General features: G+C 48.8%; 1 protein-coding gene across 2 annotated transcripts in view; it reads left to right on the forward strand.

Moving 5' to 3' along the window:
• The window catches only part of STK24 (serine/threonine kinase 24), a 103727-nt gene that overhangs the window by 78137 nt on the left and 6074 nt on the right, over nt 1–19516 (forward strand). For both annotated transcript variants that reach the window (XM_061171271.1, XM_061171272.1), the window contains exons 4-9: nt 5993–6101; nt 6407–6564; nt 13667–13852; nt 15791–15936; nt 17669–17798; nt 18760–18828. In XM_061171271.1, coding sequence (XP_061027254.1) covers nt 5993–6101; nt 6407–6564; nt 13667–13852; nt 15791–15936; nt 17669–17798; nt 18760–18828 — 798 coding nt within the window. The remainder of the gene's footprint in view (nt 1–5992; nt 6102–6406; nt 6565–13666; nt 13853–15790; nt 15937–17668; nt 17799–18759; nt 18829–19516) is intronic.

Below are 19516 nucleotides of genomic sequence, written 5' to 3' on the forward strand. Positions count from 1 at the left end.
ACATATACATATATCCCCATACGTCCTCCCTCTTGCGACTCCCTCCCACCCTCCCTATCCCACCCCCCTAGGTGGTCACAAAGCACCCAGCTGATCTCCCTGTGCTATGCGGCTGCTTCCCACTAGCTATCTGTTTTACATTTGGTAGTGTATCTATGTCCACGCCACTCTCTCACTTCGTCCCAGCTTACGTCTGCATATAGATCTGCTTTTGAAGACAGTTTTGCTATTTCATGGGAAACCAGTGAATTCATTCCAAGCAGCCATGAAGGATGTCGCCTGCTGTGTCTGACTTAAGAACAGTTTCTTATTTTCTAAAACTGGTTTTAACTTTTGTGGAGCTGGTACCCCATCATTGTTTCATGTTTCAGATGGTAACTTCGCTTCTAAAATATGCGTGGAACATTTTCATTTACGATTAATCAGAACTAGAATTTTTAAAACTTAAATTTGATTTCAGAGGAAAGAGGCGGGCACAGTATCACAAATGGGAGCAGCCGTCAGGCCAACAGGAACGCATGTTTCTGTTTCCTGGATGCATACGCAGAGAGGCCTTGCTGCGCTCACAGTGTGTCTGTGGTGGAGCTGGACCCCCGCCAGTAGTGGTGTCTCCTACCTGGCCTGGACCTGGGTGTCCAGCCCACACACATGGTAGAGGCAGCTCCGGTGTAGGATGACCTCAAAGTCACAGTCTGTAACTCCCCTCTTGTGGTAAAACATGGTTACATGTTGGCCTCTGATGAGATGCTCAGAAATAACCAGTAAATCACGAGCATTACTTAAGTCATCCTTGAAACACAATATATGCAAAACAAATTATAAAAAATCTCACACAGTTGTTTAGCCCCTGACATTTCATCCCCATGTGGTTATGCGGTGAAATCAACGTAATCAGCACTCTCTCCCTGCCTGTCCTGTAAAAGCTGGGCTTTTGGGTGAGTGGTGATTTCCAAGTCAGGCCTGATCTATCATTTTAGTGTTAGAGCGTGGGTTCTGCTTGCTAGACGGTTGTCAGGGTGGTAGGTCTGCAGTTTTCACTGGTCTCACGGCTGAAAGAAGCTAGCATTTCTTGGTGGTTACAGTTTACACAGATTTTATTCACTAAGAAAAGAAATACCCTTTGATTAAAAGGAGTTTACTTTCTCACAGTAATAGTAACAATTAGTATTTTGGGGGGAAGGTAAAACCTCTAGAACTGTATGTATCTCTGAAAGGCTTATGTACCCAATTTTTAAAAAAATCACATAATGTTATAAACTGTAAAAGCAATTGGTCAAAAGGAAAGTTCAGGAAAAAAATTTTATATGGTATAAACAGTGATACTAAAATGGAGAAAGCAGCAAAACAGCTGGATAAATTTTATGACTTCCTTTGCTTCTTTTCCGTAAATATACATATGACACAAAGAGCTTTTCTTTTTTTTTACTCCTTTGGGAAATACTACAGAAATGTAGAAAATTGCCTCATTTTGTATAATTAGATTTACTATTATCTTAAGTGTGTTTCATTTGTGGCATGTATAAAATGATTTGTGGGGACTCTTTTCCAACATTGAGTCCTTCAGAACAGCAATTCTAGTCTCTAAATGCTTTAGTTTATTCATTCTTAATGCCACAATAATTTATTTAGTGGTAACTTTCTTTGGAGCTTTGAAGTCTGTGAAATTTTAGACATTACAGTTGGAAGGAAGTGTCGAATTCTCCACTTATTAACTAAAATCCCATATGGTGCGAGTCCCAGCAAACTGCCATCCATCTTCCACATCAGGGGCTCTGGTGACAAGAACCAGGCGTCCCTTTTTGAATGTCCCCAAATCGTCTCATTTTACTCGAGGAAGCGGAAATACTCAGAAGTTAGGTGTGCCAGCTAGCAGATAGAGCTGGACGTTGGACCTTGTTGTAACCAGCTGCAAAGCCCTGACCCCGCGCTGTCCTTCCCCTCCCTCTGACTTTGTCGTATCTTTCTTCATCTCTTATCCCTTTTCTGTTGGCCTGACCCCAGTCCTCAAAGAAGATGCACTTTAATAATGGGATACAAGAGTTTTTTGAATGTTGAAGACTATTAAGATTATTTTGAGAGCATCTATTAAATGTTTACACAAGATTCTAAAACCTGAGTATTGTTGCATATGAAGATTTGTTACCAGGTAGCTGAATATATGGATTTGGGGCATTTCTTAGAAAAATCCCACCTTGCTTTTGTTTAATGTCTCTCTCTGTTAAGAGGCATGGTGCTGATACATTTGTATGTCTTCAGAACAGCCCCTGTACACGAGGCCCTTGGAGGGAAAGATGACGGTGTCTTGTTCAAGGGCAGGGCTCTGCTATTTCCCAGAGCATGAAGATCTCGCCGGCTCTTTCCTCACTCTAGATTCATCCTTTCTCTTCATGCGCTGGGGCTGCTATAACGAAATACTATAGACCGGGTGGCTTTTTTCACTCTACATTTTAGTTATCATGCCTTTTTACTTAGGCTGTGAGACATTAGTTTAATTCCCTGCATTGAGTCTTAATAACACGTTAGCCTGGGGAGGAAGATGGCACTTTCCTTCACCCAGGATTGCCTTGTGAGCATGTGTGATAGTTAATTTTTTTTTTGGCTTTCTTTTCATTCTGGAATTGAGCTTCCAAGTAGAGGCGGACAGTTGATTATATCGCATGTGGGAAAGTGCTACAAGGAAAATAAAGCAGCATGAGGTGAATTGGGAGAAGGGGAATAAGGATTAGCAACAGAGGGCCTGAGACTGAAAGATTTTTCACTGACTAAAAGATGAGTCAGTATCATAGGAGAATCTAAGGGGCAACCTTGGAATCTTAACTAAGAAGGAACTAGGCTACATAAATTGGTCACTCAGTCAGGCAGAGATGTTTGACAAACTTAAAAATGAATATGCCACATGAGTTTTAAAAAATGAGATGACATATTCATTTATGTTTATTAGGCCAAGCTGCTGTTGTGGTGGTCTCCAAACAGTGTCTCACACGAGATGGAAATTTCTCTCCCACACTTGGGGTCAGTGGTCTCCGGGCCCTGCAGGGGTGGGTGGCTTCCCGTGGTCTTCAGTCCTTGTCCTCTCCGGCTGCCGGTGTTTCAAAGCCAAGACCGGGAAGGGGCACTTCTGCAAGTATTCCTTTGGCAAGAACTCAGTCATGTGGCCAAACTTGCTGCTGCAGAGGCCGGCAGATATGGTCTCTAGTTGGGTGGCCGCGTGCAGGCCGAGAGTCTCTTACAGAGGAAGAGGGGAAAACAGATTTGGGAGGGGAATTAGAAGTCACCCAGAGACGAGGAGCAGTCTACATTTTTTTTTTCCTCTGAGTCTTTCTTTTATAGAGATTATTTGAAGATTCCACAGTCTTCTTAATGAAGAGACCGCTTAGGAATGTTAGTGGTGGAGAATGTGGGTACCCGCCAGCGAGGAGCTCTGTGCTCTAGGGAACAACTGAATACCCTTTCCAGTGAATTTTGACACCTTGAGGGATCTCCCTGCCCTGTAGATAGAGTCTCTCTCTTCCTGCCCCCACCTATGAATCATTGGTGGGTGGTGTTTAGGCCAGATTTAAAAGGGCATAACCATATATATATATATATATCAGTCAGAGAGCCGGCTCTTAAATGGTCCAGCAGGAGATGTGTCAGTTCGTGTTCCTCAGTCTTCTCTCTCCTTGGTGATGACTCCAGGCTGCTCCGCCGTTTCTTTCCAGACACTTGATCATAGGAGGGCGGAGGTGGGTAAGCCCAAGTCCAGCCAGACGTTCCTGGATGTCTGCCTGGGTGAAAACCTGCTGGAGGAGGAGATGGAAGCCCTGCTCTGGGAGAGCATTTTGAATGGTGGGGTTGCCCTTCTGTGGTCTGTACCGGGGCATAAGAGCAAATTCCCCAGCATCTCTGCCTCCTTCCTCTTTTTCCCCAGGTTATGAGAAAAGTGCATTTTCCTCATTTTGAGTATTAAAATTCCCCCAATCTGTGAACTCAGAAATAGATGTGGAGAAGGCAGACAAGGCAGGGTTTCCAGATTGTGTGCTTAGGAACAGTCGTTTGGATGTGTTTCTTGAGAACAAGACTCTGGGTCAGACAACTTGGGGAGGAATTAGGTTCCGCGGAACAGAGAGCGCAGTGGGCTGCCCTGGTCTGCGGCAGTCGCGGGCAGGATCCTAGTTAGGACTTGGAGGACTTCCTGGGGGACTAGTTACCTGTCAGTGTGACTTCTCTGCGTCTGTAGCACACCGTGAAACGAAAAGCAAGGAGCCTCCCTTCCATCCGGGTTCTGAGTGTGAGAAAGTGGCTTGAGCATGGGGGCCCCGCTGCCAGACGGGCCAGAGTCCCAGAGAGGTGGCCCTGACTTCGAGAACCACCCCCTTCCTCCCGGGCTTCGCGGATTTTCATGGATCAGGTTGGGCCTGTGACCAGCTCGCTGGATGGACCAGAAAGCGGGGCAGCTGCAATCACGCTGTTATGAAGTGAGAAGGGGGTTCTCTGTGCCCCGACCTGGGCCCAGAAATGATCAGCTATTCCACCACCACCATCCCACTGAAGGCCCTGAGACAGCAGGACTTGTCTGTCCGAGAAAATGCACGTGTCCGTCGGAACGCTACCTCAGAAGGCGTGTCTTGGTTTCCATTCCCTTTGGTTTAAAGCAAATCTATCTTTTAAAAACCTACTTGGTGAGCATCATGGAATTGTGTCGTCCCGTTGACTAACATGTGTGAATTTGGGTTATGGTGGAATTCACTGTCAAGTCTGAAAACGTAATACCGAACATCATTTCAGATGAAAAATTACATTGTGAGCATCCTGCCCCTTTCTCTGACGCCTCCACTGTTAGTCCTTTGGGTGGAGTGTTAGGTGGTTTTGCTGAGGTAGTTATGCAATTGGTTGTGGTTGAATTCCCTGCTGTACAAGTGATGGTAGGCTTACTGTCCAGTTTGAACTGAGCTCTAGAACTTGTCTGAGTTTCTTTCTTAATCGTTACTTTTTTTTTTTTTTTTAAGATTTATTTATTTTATTGATTGATTGATTGTCTTCGTTTCTGTGCGAGGGCTTTCTCTAGTTGCGGCAAGCGGGGGCCACTCTTCATCGCGGTGCGCGGGCCTCTCAGTATCGCAGCCTCTCATTGCGGAGCACAGGCTCCAGACGCGCAGGCTCAGTAGTCGTGGCTCACGGGCCTAAACGCTCTGCGGCATGTGGGATCTTCCCAGACCAGGGCTCGAACCCGTGTCCCCTGCATTGGCAGGCAGATTCTCAACCACTGCGCCACCAGGGAAGCCCTGAGTTTCTTTCTTTTAATGGGGATGTGTGTACCTGACTTGTCTGCCTTACATCTTTGTATAATTAACAACAGTGAAGAGCCAATGTCAATTCCTTCGAGTTTCCTTGAAAAATTTATTCTCAGGCAATTATTATGTCATTTGGGGTAATATACTAACTAATGTTTCTATTACATAACATACGTGTGTATATTTGTCATATCACATACAAAAATTCAATCATGAGGGATTGAGCTCTTTTCCGCTCTCTTCCCCCAAGTTTTAAAATTCAGATTTAAAAAATTCTGGTGCAGGGGTAGCCGTAGAAAGCAGTCAGCTCCCAGGCCTTCTCTTTTTGACTTACTTGTGTTTTGATAACCGTTACCTATGTTAGGACAGAGCCAGGCTGCTCTGTCCCCTCCTTGGCAAGCACTGCGAGGTGCTGGGCTTTTGCTTTCTGGACTGACATCCCTCCCAGCTCAGCCGGCAGGCACGGCAGGCTGACCACGGCCTTTCTCACTGGCCCGACTTTGATTCTTAGCCAGCTTTGCTTCATTCAGCAAAGTCATTTTCTCCGGTTCTTTGTGGGGTTTTTAAAAGGGGCTTTTAATTAGGTTTTAATTCTGTTTTGGAGTGAAGAAGATTTCAGGTTTGATTATTCTCGTCCATTTAACATTGACTCTGTTCTATCATCTCACACTTTTTCATCTAATCATTTAAGTAACTTTAATCATTTTTTTTCTTGTTAGTTAGAACCTGGCCCTTTAGATGAAACCCAGATTGCTACTATATTAAGAGAAATACTGAAAGGACTTGATTATTTGCATTCGGAGAAGAAAATTCATAGAGATATTAAAGGTGAGAAAACATCTTGTTTATATTCCTTTGAAATACCCAAGGCGAGGAAGGAGTGTTAGTTGTAGAGTTTTAACCGTGCTTCTCTTCTCAAGGGAAGTTGTCCTGTGGGTATGCGGAGAGTGCCTTCGACATGCCTGGGTAGGTGGGGCGGGCCATGGGGGGGTCTCAGCAGAAGCACAGCCCAGCTCCCTGTTCTCGTCGCGCGCCTGATGGTGCTGGGGCACGCGTGTGCCTCTTCCCAAACGGTAGCGGGCGGAACTCTCCAGCAGATGACGGCAGGAGACGTCTTTGGTTCTCTTTTACAGCTGCCAACGTCCTGCTCTCTGAACACGGAGAGGTGAAGCTGGCGGATTTTGGAGTGGCAGGCCAGCTGACAGACACCCAGATAAAGAGAAACACCTTCGTGGGCACCCCTTTCTGGATGGCGCCTGAAGTCATCAAGCAGTCGGCCTACGACTCAAAGGTGAGGGCGGCGCCCTGGCTGGCTGGTCAGAGGAGCCTGAGGAGTGGGGGAGGGCAGAGGGCCTTGGGCAGAACGCTGAACACTATTTAAGGGGCAAGGGCAGAAAGGATCCCACAGGAGAAACGGAGAGTCCACAGAACTGGAAGGCCCGCACCTGGGCAGAAGAGTGCTCTCCGGGATGCCGCACAGCCTCCTGTCCTCGCAGTTAGATCCCCCCCGCAGCTGGGATTGTTGTCCTCAGAGGCTCCTTACCAGCTTGAGGCAAAATCGTGATTCCCTTTTCCAACCTCTTTTACCTGTCATATGCTGCACTCTCCCAGTTTTTCCTGTCTTCTTTTTTCCCGTTGCCCTTCAACTTTCTAAAACTGTTTAATATAGACTCAAAAAGCCCAGGACCCCCCACCTCCTAGACCTCATTTCACTCTCACATCCCACACCGACTCTGTCTCGGTCGCCTGAATGCAGTGAGATCGCCACATGGGCCACAGAGAATAGGCTTCTCTAAACTGGTATTTCTAGGCAAACAAATATTTAACTCAGATACACTGACATGCCAAACAGCATTTCTTCTCTTTAAGTGGCGTCTTCTCAGTACCTGGCAGATCCCCACCTTGCACAGCGTAGCACACGGAGCGTAGGGTAGCTTTTCCTGGGGACCTAAGCTCGGCGTGGGGAGCTGTTGCGTTGGTGCTGAAGTTGCTGGGGTGCGTGTCCATCGCGGCAGAGGCGGACCTGGCCCTCTCACTGTCGAGTTGTAATGGTGGCCGTGATTCCCCTAGGCGTCCTTGTGGCCTTGGTAGCCAATGGCCAATAAGTGACGATTCGGTTTTCAACCCTCAAGATAGCAGAGCTGTCTAGTCTCTGGTGTGTCTGCCTTGCCCCTGGGATGGGTTTACCTCCATAGCTACTTCTGATCTCAGCAGCAGCTTTTGCTGTTGTCCCTTTTCCTGGGGTCTTATCGTTTTAAGACAACAGGTACTTATGTGTTCAGTTCATTCTCTTTATTTTAAGCTGAGGCCCATTTATCAAAGTTCTCAGGTCTAGATTTTGGCAGGGCTGGGGCTAGAATACAAGTTTTTTAACTCATCTGATTACACCCCACTGATTCTTCTCTTCTTTTCCTTTCTGGTCAGTTAGCTGGTCAACCATGGCCCCTGTGACTCAGGATTCAGATCTTACCTTTTCAGTGTTACTCATCACTGCTCGCCTCACACTTCTTCAAGAATTGTCCGGGCTGCCTGAGACCTTCCTTCCCCGCCTTTCTTCCTGGGCAGGGCTTTTCTGGGTGTTTGCTGAAGGCGGCCTCTGCACTGTACAGATCCCATGGCATCGTGAAGCTTTGTCACCTTTTCCCTGGAGCTGTCGAGATCAAAATGCTCTTGTGTGATCAGTAGATGCTGAGGTGTTTTTTTTAGACAGATTAAAAGACACACTGTCGCAAACTTACAGGGAATGCACGCTTGGCTGGGGAGCTTAAGAAAGCGTGTCACATTTCTTGCAAACCCTTACCTACCTTACCTTTTACTCTGGCTTATGGCAAAAACCAGTTCTTTCGTTTGCTTGGATCAGACCCAACAGCTCTTAGCTGGAACTCATAGTGAAGATGTTTGTGAGATTCTCTTCCCAGGTTTGTTGACACAGGAGGTGTGGGAAGTGCAGATAAGGTTCAGGGCCCGAGTCCTGAGGTTTGTCAGGAAAGGCTGCCAGAGGCCGGGGCCTGAGGGTGGGGGGATGTGCCCCTGGGCTGGCAGCTGTTGTCTGGAGCCGTGCCTGACAAAAGGCCTGTTTCCAGTGACTGCCCCTGTCTGAGGCTCGTCTGGCAGGGCGGTTACGCTCTTTGACGGGCACCTCTGCTCTCCTGATACACACACTCGGCTTCTTTCCAGTGCCCCCTTCTGTCCTGGCATGTATGTCTAGCCAGTTTCCCCACTAGTCTCTGCATGACAGGTCAAGAGTTTGCAGCCCTGGGGTCCCTGGGGAAGCAGGGTGCTCGCAGCAGTTTCATGTTGGGGCACACGTGCTGATTCTCAAAGGCAGGTGGGGTTGGGGTGAGGATGGACCGTACCTGCCTCACCAGCGTCCTCATGTCCCTGAACTGAAGGGGGTGTTGGCCTTAAGTCTCGTGTGTACGTCTAGAGCCCTGCTTGGCACAGTCACCTCTGGAACCAGTACATTTGGCCTCTTGTCATTTGCCTGGGCTGATGATGCCACCTCAGCTCTTGATCTGAGCACAGCATGTCTAAGTCGTGTTGGCCCGTGTGCCTTAAGAGGCATATTATTTTTAAGGTGACTTGGGGTGGCTTAGTGTAAGGAGTCCCCAGACTGTGGAGATGGGGCCACAGGGGAGAGCTCTGCTCTGCCCCCGGGAAGCCTGTGGGGTCATCGATGGAGCCGGGGTCTTCGGCGAAGAACCTCCATCTTTTTCCCCTTCCTTTGTAAGGATATTAGGCTGGTGTGTTAGTGGATGGATTGGAGACTTGGGTGAGGACCTTGTCCCCTTCTCTGTACTCATCCCTTCTGTCTTTGCCGTAGCTGAGCCCAGCGCTGTGCTGAAGATTTACGTCTTCAGTGAGTGAGCGCGGCACCGCATGTCGGGCGCTCTGACAGTGAACGGGGTGCAGGGGTGCTGAGAGGAGGTCGGAGTGATCTGGGGAGGGCTTCACAGACGCAGGCTTTTCAGCCCTTCCGAGACGAGGGAAGGACGTTCAGACCAAGCCCGCTGGGGGAGAGGAGAGCCGTTTGCGCTGGAATTGTAGGTTGAGGAGAAGAACGTGGTAGACTTCCTATTAACTAAACGACTCCCGTAGAGGCTGAGGGGCCAGTGTCAGTATTCTCCTGTAAATAACTTTCCTTTTTTTTGGTCTCAAAAGCAGCACATAGTCTTTAATCTGGAAAGTACCGGAAAAAAATGAGATGAAAAGAAAAGCATCTGTAGGCCTAGTACCCAAGCACAAGCTAAGTTATTTTGGTGTCCAGTCACATCTGAAATAACTGTTTGCAGTCTAACCATGGTGAAAGATGGAAACAGTGATGTGTTGATGGAAAAAAAAAAAAAGATGAGTGGAAACACAGTGGGATTGGCCGTCAGTTGGAATCAGAAAGGCTAGCCTGTCCACTGGCACGTGACTGGCCCTCCTTTCCCGATGCCAGCCCATGGACTCCCCTGGTCCGTCTTCAGGACCAGGAATTACCCACCTCCTGGCTAATGCACCCTGGAGGTGGGGGAAGGATGTGAGTGGGAAAAGCATCCAGCTTGGGGACTCATGACAGGTTTTATCCTAGCATGAAGTGATGGTTGGGCCGTGTATTGCTATGGAGTTGCTCATAAACAGTTTTATACCTCTAGATGCCACTTACTAATGTGTTCCTAAATATTGCATCTAATTAAGCAAATAGTTTCTAGTAAATCCATGAGCTATGTTTTTGACTAGTTATAACTGTTACTTGGGGTTCTCCATGGTTTTTTCCCTCTTCCTCTTGTGGTTCTTTTCTTTTTTTTTGTTTTGGCCATGCTGCGCAGCATGCAGGATCTTAGTTCCCCGACCAGGGATTGAACCCATGCTCCCTGCAGTGGAAGCGCAGATTCTTAACCACTGGACCGCCAGGGAAGTCCCCCTCTTGTGGTTCTTTATACAATATTTGGTATACATAAATTTTTTATGCCACTTAAATTGTATTTTGCAGAGATGTAGCCAGCTTACTTTTACTGCAGAGATGTAGCCAGCTTACTTTTACTTAACTTGGTATTATTGCAAGGATTTGGAGAGTTGTTGTATACTGGTAGCACCCCACTTGCATCCCCTCACCCCTATTGCTCATCAGTAGCAGATAATTCTGTGTTGTCACTTTTAGGGGAATTCTATCCAGAACTAACCACATACGGAGAAAAAAAATCTGTTCACAAAGAAATATCTGCAGTTCAAAGCACCTGCCTTTATAACTTTGGACTTAGGCTCATTATTGAAAATCACTGTTTGTTTTCTCTTAATAGCTAAATTTCCTGTCTTTCCCACATGGTGGTAAAACAGTTCTCTTCCTACACCTCAATTTTAATTGCTTTGGGAAATGACTGCCCTTCCCCACATAACTTTTATTTTAAAATCCAGACACATGTTCTAAATCTGATGCCATATTTCGTAGATACAGTGATAGAGAATCATAAGTACAATTGAGTTTGTCTATCAACATCGTTGTTGAGTACTTGATACTTCAGTAAGTTAATGTGCCATAGCAACGTAATCATTCTAAGGTTTAGCATAAGTAATGCTGCTATTGAATATTTTGGGCAGCCTTTACCATTTTCTAAATATAAAATTTATTTAGGGTAGATTCCTAGAAGTGGAATTAATTGGTTTTAACAAGTGTGGATATTTCTATGGTTTTTGCTACATAATGCCGAATCGCTTGGCATTTATTCAAGTGCCAGTCAAGGTTTCCAAATTCGTCAGCAGGATGTTAGATGTCTGCAGAGGGAGCCTGCAGGCAGGAAGACCTCTCGGGAGCCCCCCACAGAAGTCCCAGGGACAGAGGACGACAGCTCTGCACTAAGCCAGGGGCAGGAAGGGGACCCAGGGCACCGAGAGGTCAAGAGCGGCACACCTGGCACCTGGTTGATTTAGGAGGATCCAAAGAGAAGTTCAAGGGGTGGGCCGGGCCGAGGCTCGGGCTCGTGGCCTGACTGCCTGGGGGAGTGACACACGTTTTGTCTTGATGTGGCTCTACTGGTGACCCTCCCAGGGGAAGAAGGTGAGAGCAGTGCCTGTGCCTCTTCTCTGAAGACCTTGGAGGCGTGTTATGGGTGGGGCTGGGAAGGCTGTTACATCAGTCGACTTCAGTTGGTCTGTATTGTCAGATAGGAAGCAGGTGCAGGTCCTTGAATTCTTGCTGCCTGTCAGTTGTCCGGCCCGGAGCCTGATAGCAAACCCTTGGGTCTCTGAAGGAAATGAGCACAGGCTCATTTCCCGTGCCAGGCTGCTAGCAGACACCATCATCGGCTGGGCTTTCCAGAAACAGAGTGTGTTTAAGTGATTACGGGATGCTGGGGGGTCTGGAGGTGCATCCATCAGGGATCATCTCTATCTACATGGCCATAAGCCAGATTGTTGTCGAGTGGCAGGCTTTGCAAACAATAGCAGTTGAATGAAATCCAAGAGAGGCAGGCAGCTGTGGAGTTGCACAGACTTGAGAAAGGAACCGCTACCGTATAGGAGTCGTGTACTCGTCATTTTTGCCTCTGTTCTTGCAACTCGCCCTTTCTCCTTTAACCTGTGCCCTGTCTCCTGTCCTCCTGCGGCCGCCACGGTTACAGATGCTCACTGCACCCAGCTTCCCCCTCCTGGGGGTCGGACCCTGGAACACATCACACTTCTGCTGATTTTTAAAGTAGTACACATGTAAAATAAAGCAGAGGAAAGGAAGGTAGGAACATTACTCCCGATACTGGATCTTCCAGATTCATCCCTTTAGTACAAATTGAGTGCAAAGAGTTTACAACAAGGCTTGCTGTCTGTTATTCCGACCTTCACTGGAACAGAAGGAAGTAGGAGGTGTGGTGGGCATCGTCCCACCCACCGCTGCCCAGGGGAGATTGTTGCTAGGACTTCTCGTACGTCCTAGGATTGTGGGAACGTGGCAGGTGAGTCCTCTCTGGGTTGTTAGAGGTTGGGAACGTCTGGGTCCTGTGGTGACCTGCTCAGTGTTCCAGCCTTTCCGTTTCCCTGTCATGGAGTGGGCGTGAGGGATGTGTTAGGTTCTGACGTAATTGCCTGGAATTAGGATGGGTTTGTGGTGCTGTGACAGGAGCAGGGAGGTCGCGTAGGCCGAGTGCAGGAGGCTGTGCCCCTCGCCCCGTTCTTTGCCTGCCTGTGGGGTTCCCGCTTCATCTTCAGCTTCCGTCTTCTTTGCTGTGGCTTGGTTTCGGCTTGTGAGAAAGCCTGCCAACCAGAGCGCTTCTCATTCCCAGCACATGGTCAGGGAACCCATTCATCTCTGCACTGAGCAGGACAGCGGCTGCCCCGCTCGGCGCCTGATTCTTGCCGACAGTGAACATGACCAAGGCTCTAGATGTAGCTGACCTGTCACTCAACCGGAAGTGAGGAACTGGAAGAACGCATGCATGGCAGCAGGAAGGACCCAGAGGAGTCTAGGATTTGGGGCCTCTTTCTCCCTTGGGTCAGTGGCACTGGGGAGACTGGGAGTGGACAGTTCTAGACTAGAAGAGCCTCAGCTGACCGAACAGTCAGAGCAACATACGGGCCTTGCTCGGGTCCTGATTCAGATAGACAAACCATGAGAAGACTTGTTTTGAACGGTTGAGAAAATTTAATTAGTACATGATATTGGGTAATTATTGTTAATTTTAGGTGCTGCTAAAAGCCCTTACGTTGGCAAACTGAAGTACTCGGGGAAAAATGTCATGACACCTGTGATTTACTTTAAGCTATAATGGTGATAAAACATAGCCTGTGTGGTGGATTGTTGACTATTAAACCCTGTGACGGGCATGTGGGGGTGCCTCAGGTTGATATTCTCTACTTCTGTGGATGTGTGGGCATCTTCTCTAAGTCCTGGGTGCCACGTGAAGCGTCTTGCACAACCACGCTAGTGTTCGTCCCAGTTTACAGAGGAGGGAGCTGGGCTCCACAGGTTAGGCGTTCTGTCTCAGGTCGCAGGACCGGCTGGAGAGCTGGCGTTTAACCGCGTCCGAGGCCAGGCTGCCTGCTCCCGCCTCAGGGCTGTGCTGGCTTCTGCGCATCGCTGGACGGGGGTTGTTCGCAAACATGCTTTGGTCCCCGGACACGCCCTCCCCGCTCACCCCGGGTTCCCTGTCCCCTTGACTCAGGGACTTAAATGAACGTGGAATGCCTCCCACCTCCAGCAGCAAAGGGAAGAGGAGAAAGCGTCAAGAGCCGTCTTCCATGTCAAGGCAGAAGATGTTTTGTGTGTTAACTTTTCTCCTGTGTGTTGCCTATTTTGAAGTTATACCAAAGGCTTATCTTTTCTTATTTTGAGTCAAGAATGAGTATCTTTTTTCAAAACCTTAGAAGCACATTGAGATTTTTTTCCTAAGAAGTACGTCTCTTTGAATGCTTTGCTGTTGCAGGCAGACATCTGGTCCCTGGGCATAACGGCGATCGAGCTTGCCAAAGGGGAGCCGCCTCATTCCGAGCTGCATCCCATGAAGGTTTTATTCCTCATTCCAAAGAACAACCCCCCGACGCTGGAAGGAAACTACAGCAAACCCCTCAAGGAGTTTGTGGAGGCCTGTTTGAATAAGGAGCCGAGCTTTGTGAGTATTTTGAGATCAGAATGGGCGTCTCCTCCTCTGGGGCCTGATGGGTCTGGATACATCTTACTGGCATTTCTTTAATCACTATTATCAGCTGTCTTCATGATTTCATTTATTTTTCTTTTTCTAAATGGGTATGATTAATTTCTTTGAATTGCAAATTTGTTTTTTATTGTTATTTTATCTTTTAAGGATGAAAAATCTAATTTTCTTTCAGATTTTCTAGTATCTCATACCTCATTGAGCTTGAAGACTGTTCTCCTTAATATTATAAGTGGAATCATACATTTTTAATATTTATAGTGGAGGGTCAGGCTATTTAGCCGTTTTAGTAACCGCAAAGTCTGGCCTGAAAAACAGTGGCTAAATAGGTATTTAAAGTAAATGTTTTCAGTTTCTTCTGGGCATGTGTCAGGAAGGAAAAGAGGACTGAGATAGCAATGTACCCCCACCTTGCTTTCCCGTCTTCCTTCTTACTGTCTTTGCTGTTGAGTTGACTCTGGGAGAGCCATGTGGCAGTGATGACAACATGGCTTGAGCCTAGTTTTCTCTCTGAATTAGGATGTTTTTTTTGAAAGTTGTCTGTGTATGCTGGGGTTGCGTGGAACACCACACGTCCTTGTTTTGTTTCTGAGTTTTCCAGCAGGGTTAGCCGCAGGTCAGGCTGAAACTTCTGAACCAACCCCCCTCCCCCTTCTTACGAACCCTTATCTAAAAATATGTGGTTAGTTTTACGAGAGCACCGTGGTTTTCTGATATGATACCAGTTTTGGTAATGGAACTCAATGAGGAATGCAACGTTTTCTAAGAACCTCTAGGGGATGCAGAGTACACCACTCCCTGGGTGCCGGGCGGGCCGCTGCTCTTCGTGTCCGTGGGGCTCGGAACGTTGTTATCAGGAGTTTGTTCCGAGCCCCAAAAAGACACACCCACGTGCCTGCACATCTTCCCATTACAAACGTGTTTGTGGTGTCGGCTTGCTGGCCCAGTGCACACGTCGCCACCCCGACCTCCAGCCCAGACGCGCGGAGGAGACGATGAGATGCTTGGAATAGACGCTCACGTGGACAGGGACTGAGAAATGCCTGAAGTGAGCCAGGTTTTCACAGGCTTGAGTTTGAGAAGCATGCCTGGCTCTTGTTTAGGAAGCTTTAGTAATTCGGAGCAAGCGGGGACACGGTCTGACTCGTGTGATTTGTGTGCTCCTGCTGTCTGCTCCTATTTGGGCTGCACGATTTTCTTGGGAAGCGCACTCCCTATAGTTGGGTTTGCCGCTCTCAAGGGCAAAGCGAGAGGCCGAGTTCACTGGCCATGCTGAGCCCAGAGCCTGGATGAAGTCCTCACCCCGATCACAAGGAAAAAGGCAGACCTGGGAAACCAGCATTTCTGAATTGGGAAGGCTGATGACTAAGAGGACGTGGGTACCCTTTCAGCGTCCAAGGAACGGGTATCTCCTGGCTTTCTTCCAGTTGGATTTAAATGAACATTTATCTTATTGTTTTGGGGGATGGAGCCAAGCAGTAAGATAGAAAGTTAACAAGGTGATACAGAACATGTTTTCTCTCTTGCCAGCATTAGCAGTGATGATTGAATGATTATCTATGAAATTCTCTGCAACATTTTCTTTGTAAATGCATTTTTCTGGGGAGAGGGTTCCTGCTTTCATCGGATGGTTACCTCCAGAATGTTAAGGACCCCGTTAGATACTAGTTACCTTGTCCACACTGTGAACGGGATCCCACCCACAGGAGCCAAATGACATTCTTTGACTCAGTCTTAAAGGAAAAAACTTTGAAGTAGGACTCTGTCTTTATGTATTAGCTTGGTTGCTGGGCGTTTTGAGGCAGAAGTCTGTCCTTTGGGGTAGAGTCAAGTAGAATGTAGAGAACTTGACCTCATGCTTTTTCTCTTTGGTTTGTTGGGTGGTTTGTCTTCCAGAGACCCACCGCTAAGGAGCTACTGAAGCACAAGTTCATAATCCGCAATGCAAAGAAAACATCCTACTTGACGGAGCTCATCGACAGGTACAAGAGGTGGAAGGCCGAACAGAGCCACGAAGACTCCAGCTCCGAAGACTCGGACACGTAAGTCCACTCGGCCTGAGTCCACACCGGGGGGGCGTGTCCCCAGCCCCAGGCCGTGTCTGAGCCCCATGCCATACTTGACGTGGGCCTGTTCATTCTCATCTCTTGGTTGGGGTGGGTTTTGGGTTTCTTTTTTCTTTTCTTTTAAAAAAAAATCCAGGCTGATGGTGCTTCTTGTGTTAGTATGGGACTATATTTGGGAGTCTTGAGTCTCTTTTCGTTGCCAGTGGAGCTTCTCTGAGTAAAATCTGTGACAGAGCTGTGCGTAAAGAACTGGACCTGGTTTCTTCTTCCTTCATTATACCTCCTGCTTTTAAAATGCTACTGATCAGGTGAAATGGCTTTAAACATATTTCTAGAAGGATATAAATGAGGGTATTAGTGATTCTGTGTTGTGTTCTGGTATATGCCTGGCGTTGTAAAAGCTCTGTGCCAGGAAGTTACTATAAACTGGTGTCAAGTTAAGCATCTAGGAAATCCATTAGCTAAAGAGATGAATTAGGTCTGGGAGCCATTTCGGTACGTAGAGGTGGGGAGAGTTGGACCGACTGCTCTGGCGTGAAGGAGGAGGGAAGCCGTGAGGGGAGGGTCAGGAATGGAGGTGTTGCAGGTTGGCTCCTTGCCTGCGCCCCTTCACACCTCGGCCAGAAGTTCAGGCTGACCCACGGCCCAGGTCCACGTGCCAGGCCAGTGGGATGAGACCCAGAATATTTTTCAAGGTTCCCACGTGATTCCATTGCAGAGTCAGGGGTGAGAACCACAGACTAGGGCGTCGCTGAGGTCTTGACGTTGAGCCATGAGGGTGGTGGGCATGGGGATGAAGAGACGGGCGGGGAGAGCCCAGACGTTTACCGTGGGTCTGGGTACCGCAGGTGGGGACAGTCCGGCTTCAGCAGTGTCGCGGGTCCACTGAGAAGACAGCACTGGAGAAGAGGCTGGTCTGAGGAGGCCAGGGCACAGGAAGCTGGGTTTGATGTGGGACACGTTCAGACGTCCAGGAGGATGTGTCCAGTTTAGAGCAGCATCAAGATTTGGTGTTGAAGCGGGATATCTAGGCAGACAATATGGGTTTAGAGCCACCACTCTGTGAACGGTCCCTGGAGCCCTGAGAACATACCTGCGGAGAAGGGCCAGAGGCCGAGGACCAAATGCTGGGAGCCACCAGCGTGAAGGAAGAACCTGCAGACAAGCCAGGTCGCAGGGGATCTGGGCGCAGTGTGGCCCCAGGAGTCCAGGGCCTCTGGAGGAGGGTGGTCAGTGGGGGCATTTGCTGCTGAGCCTGCAGGCAGGATGATAAGGACGGAACAGTGGCTCCTTGTCCAGAGGCGGGCAGGGGACAGGGGGCCTTGGCCATAGCAGTTGCAGGGACGGGGTAGATTTTGGAGTGAGTGGAAGGTAAGAGATGGAGGTGGGAGTGTAGGTGACGCCTCCAAGCCCTGTGGCTGAGGGCGGGGAGCGGCGCTGAGCGAGAACAAGGACCGCACGCTCAGGTGTGGTGGGACGGAGCCAGTGGGGATGGTCCTCCAGGAGGAGGGACGGTGTGGGTGCGGCAGCTCTATGGGAACCGCGTGCCGATGGGGTCTCTCTTTGTGAGGTCGGAGGCAGGCTCGGCTTCTGCAGCCCAGGAGGGCCTGGAGGGGAGTGGACAGGACCGGAGGCCGGCATGGAGCATGGGGGGTCTCCCCGCGGAGCTGGCACTCACTCACGGGGTCACCTGCATTTCTGTGTTAAGGGAAACGGACACAGATGGCCAAGCATCTGGAGGCAGCGACTCAGGGGACTGGATCTTCACGATCCGGGAGAAAGATCCAAAGAGTCTTGAGAATGGAGCTCTTCAGCCGTCGGATTTAGAAAGAAATAAGGTACGTTTGCTCGTGCAGAGTGACTAACACTTGGCATCAGTCAGCAGCATTTTTGAGTCACTTTTTTGTGAAGTGTGCTCTTTTCGTGGTCTTTGTGGCCCCTCAGCGCAGCCTGTTGTGGAATTTTGCTGTCAGGGAATTGACAGATCCAGATACGAAGTTCTGTCCGACTCCCCAGCGAGGCCGGCCCGCGAGTCTGGACTCTGGTCCGCTCTGCGGTGCTGATTGCTGCTCTCTGTAGCCCTGCCGCCAGATCAGCATTTCCTGACACTTCCACATACCGGGGGAGTGGGGAGGTGGGTTTCGTGTTTGAAACGACTTTCCAGCTCTCTTGATGAGACTGTGTCGCGTATTGGCGTTACTCATCAAGGTACCGTAATTTTGGGATTGAGTTTTGTTTAAGGAATCTTAAAAATAAATATATTGCTTTTGGTACCTATGTACTTAATTTTGATGAATTGGTTTTGTGCCTGTTTAAGTTAATGAAAAGCTGTAGTTTTAGGATCGTTTTGAAGCACAGTGGTGTGGTTTCTCTTCAGCAAGTGCAGACCAGTGGCCATCCCCTGGTGACCCTACAAATCCTGCTTTGAGAAGCAGATAGGAGTCATTATGTGTTCAGATAGAGGCTGCAGAAGAAACAAAAGGCAGCACTGCCTTAGGAAGTTAGCCACTTCCAACAGCCAGCTCTGATGTGCATGCCATTTCCAGGCCTTCATCAGTCGGTTCCTCTCCATACGTGGCTCAGCGGTGCAATTCAGCATCACCTGTGTCCACGCAGGGTGCCGCTTCCTGGCGCTCTGGTGCCTCTCCACCGGGCGTGGTATCTGTAGTCCTCCGTAGTCCAGGGAAAACGCAGTAGGACAGTCCTATGCAGATGCCACAGCGGACGTGTATCTGAAGTTCACTGAATTATTGCAAATGTGAGTATTAAATATTTCTCATTACTCTTTCTCCCCCCAAGATGAAAGACATCCCAAAGAGGCCTTTCTCTCAGTGTTTATCTACAATTATTTCTCCGCTGTTTGCAGAGGTAAGATGCCCAGTTGACCTTTGGGGAGGTGCGAGGGGAAGAAGGGAGAGCAGTTGCCCTGTGTTTGGCAGGGTTGCCCGTGGAATTTGGGGGGTTAGACTGGCTGGCTCTGGGAGGCCAGCTGGGATGGATGGGCCCCTGCCTTCCAGGAACGCCTCCTGCTTTCCCGGGGGCCGTCTTCTGTCCAGCCCCTCCTGGGAGCTGTCGCTGTGTCGCTGCTGGGAGTGTACACATAGGATGTCAGCAACCCAGCCCCAGTCTGTACGTTACTGGGGCAATTTTTAACTTCAGTTGTGCTGCTTTCTACAAAATCTAGTTGGGTGCAGCCTAACATCTTTGCCTCGACAGACTTACGTATGGCAATGTGAAAAGCAGATTTTTACTTTAAGGAGACATCAGATTCCCTGGGGTCCTTGTGTTTCCTGTGGAGCCCCCAGAGTAGTGGCCTCACCCAGCAGGGCCCCTGATTGCTGGCGAGCGGCCACTGCAAACATGTGCCCCTCCCTGTGCCATTTCAGGGGACCCTGCCCCCTGTGGGTATGTGTATACGTACAACATTTGGAGGTGTTTCAAGAGTGGGTTTTATGAGGGTGAACATTGCTCATCTGGTTAGTAGCTGATTGGAGGATAAGTTGGAAATAACCCCTTCCTGTCGCTTTCTTGTGCCCCTTCCTGGCTCAGGCTGGCT

The sequence above is a fragment of the Eubalaena glacialis genome, chromosome 16 (genome assembly GCF_028564815.1).
Source record: "Eubalaena glacialis isolate mEubGla1 chromosome 16, mEubGla1.1.hap2.+ XY, whole genome shotgun sequence".
NCBI lineage: Eukaryota > Metazoa > Chordata > Mammalia > Artiodactyla > Balaenidae > Eubalaena > Eubalaena glacialis.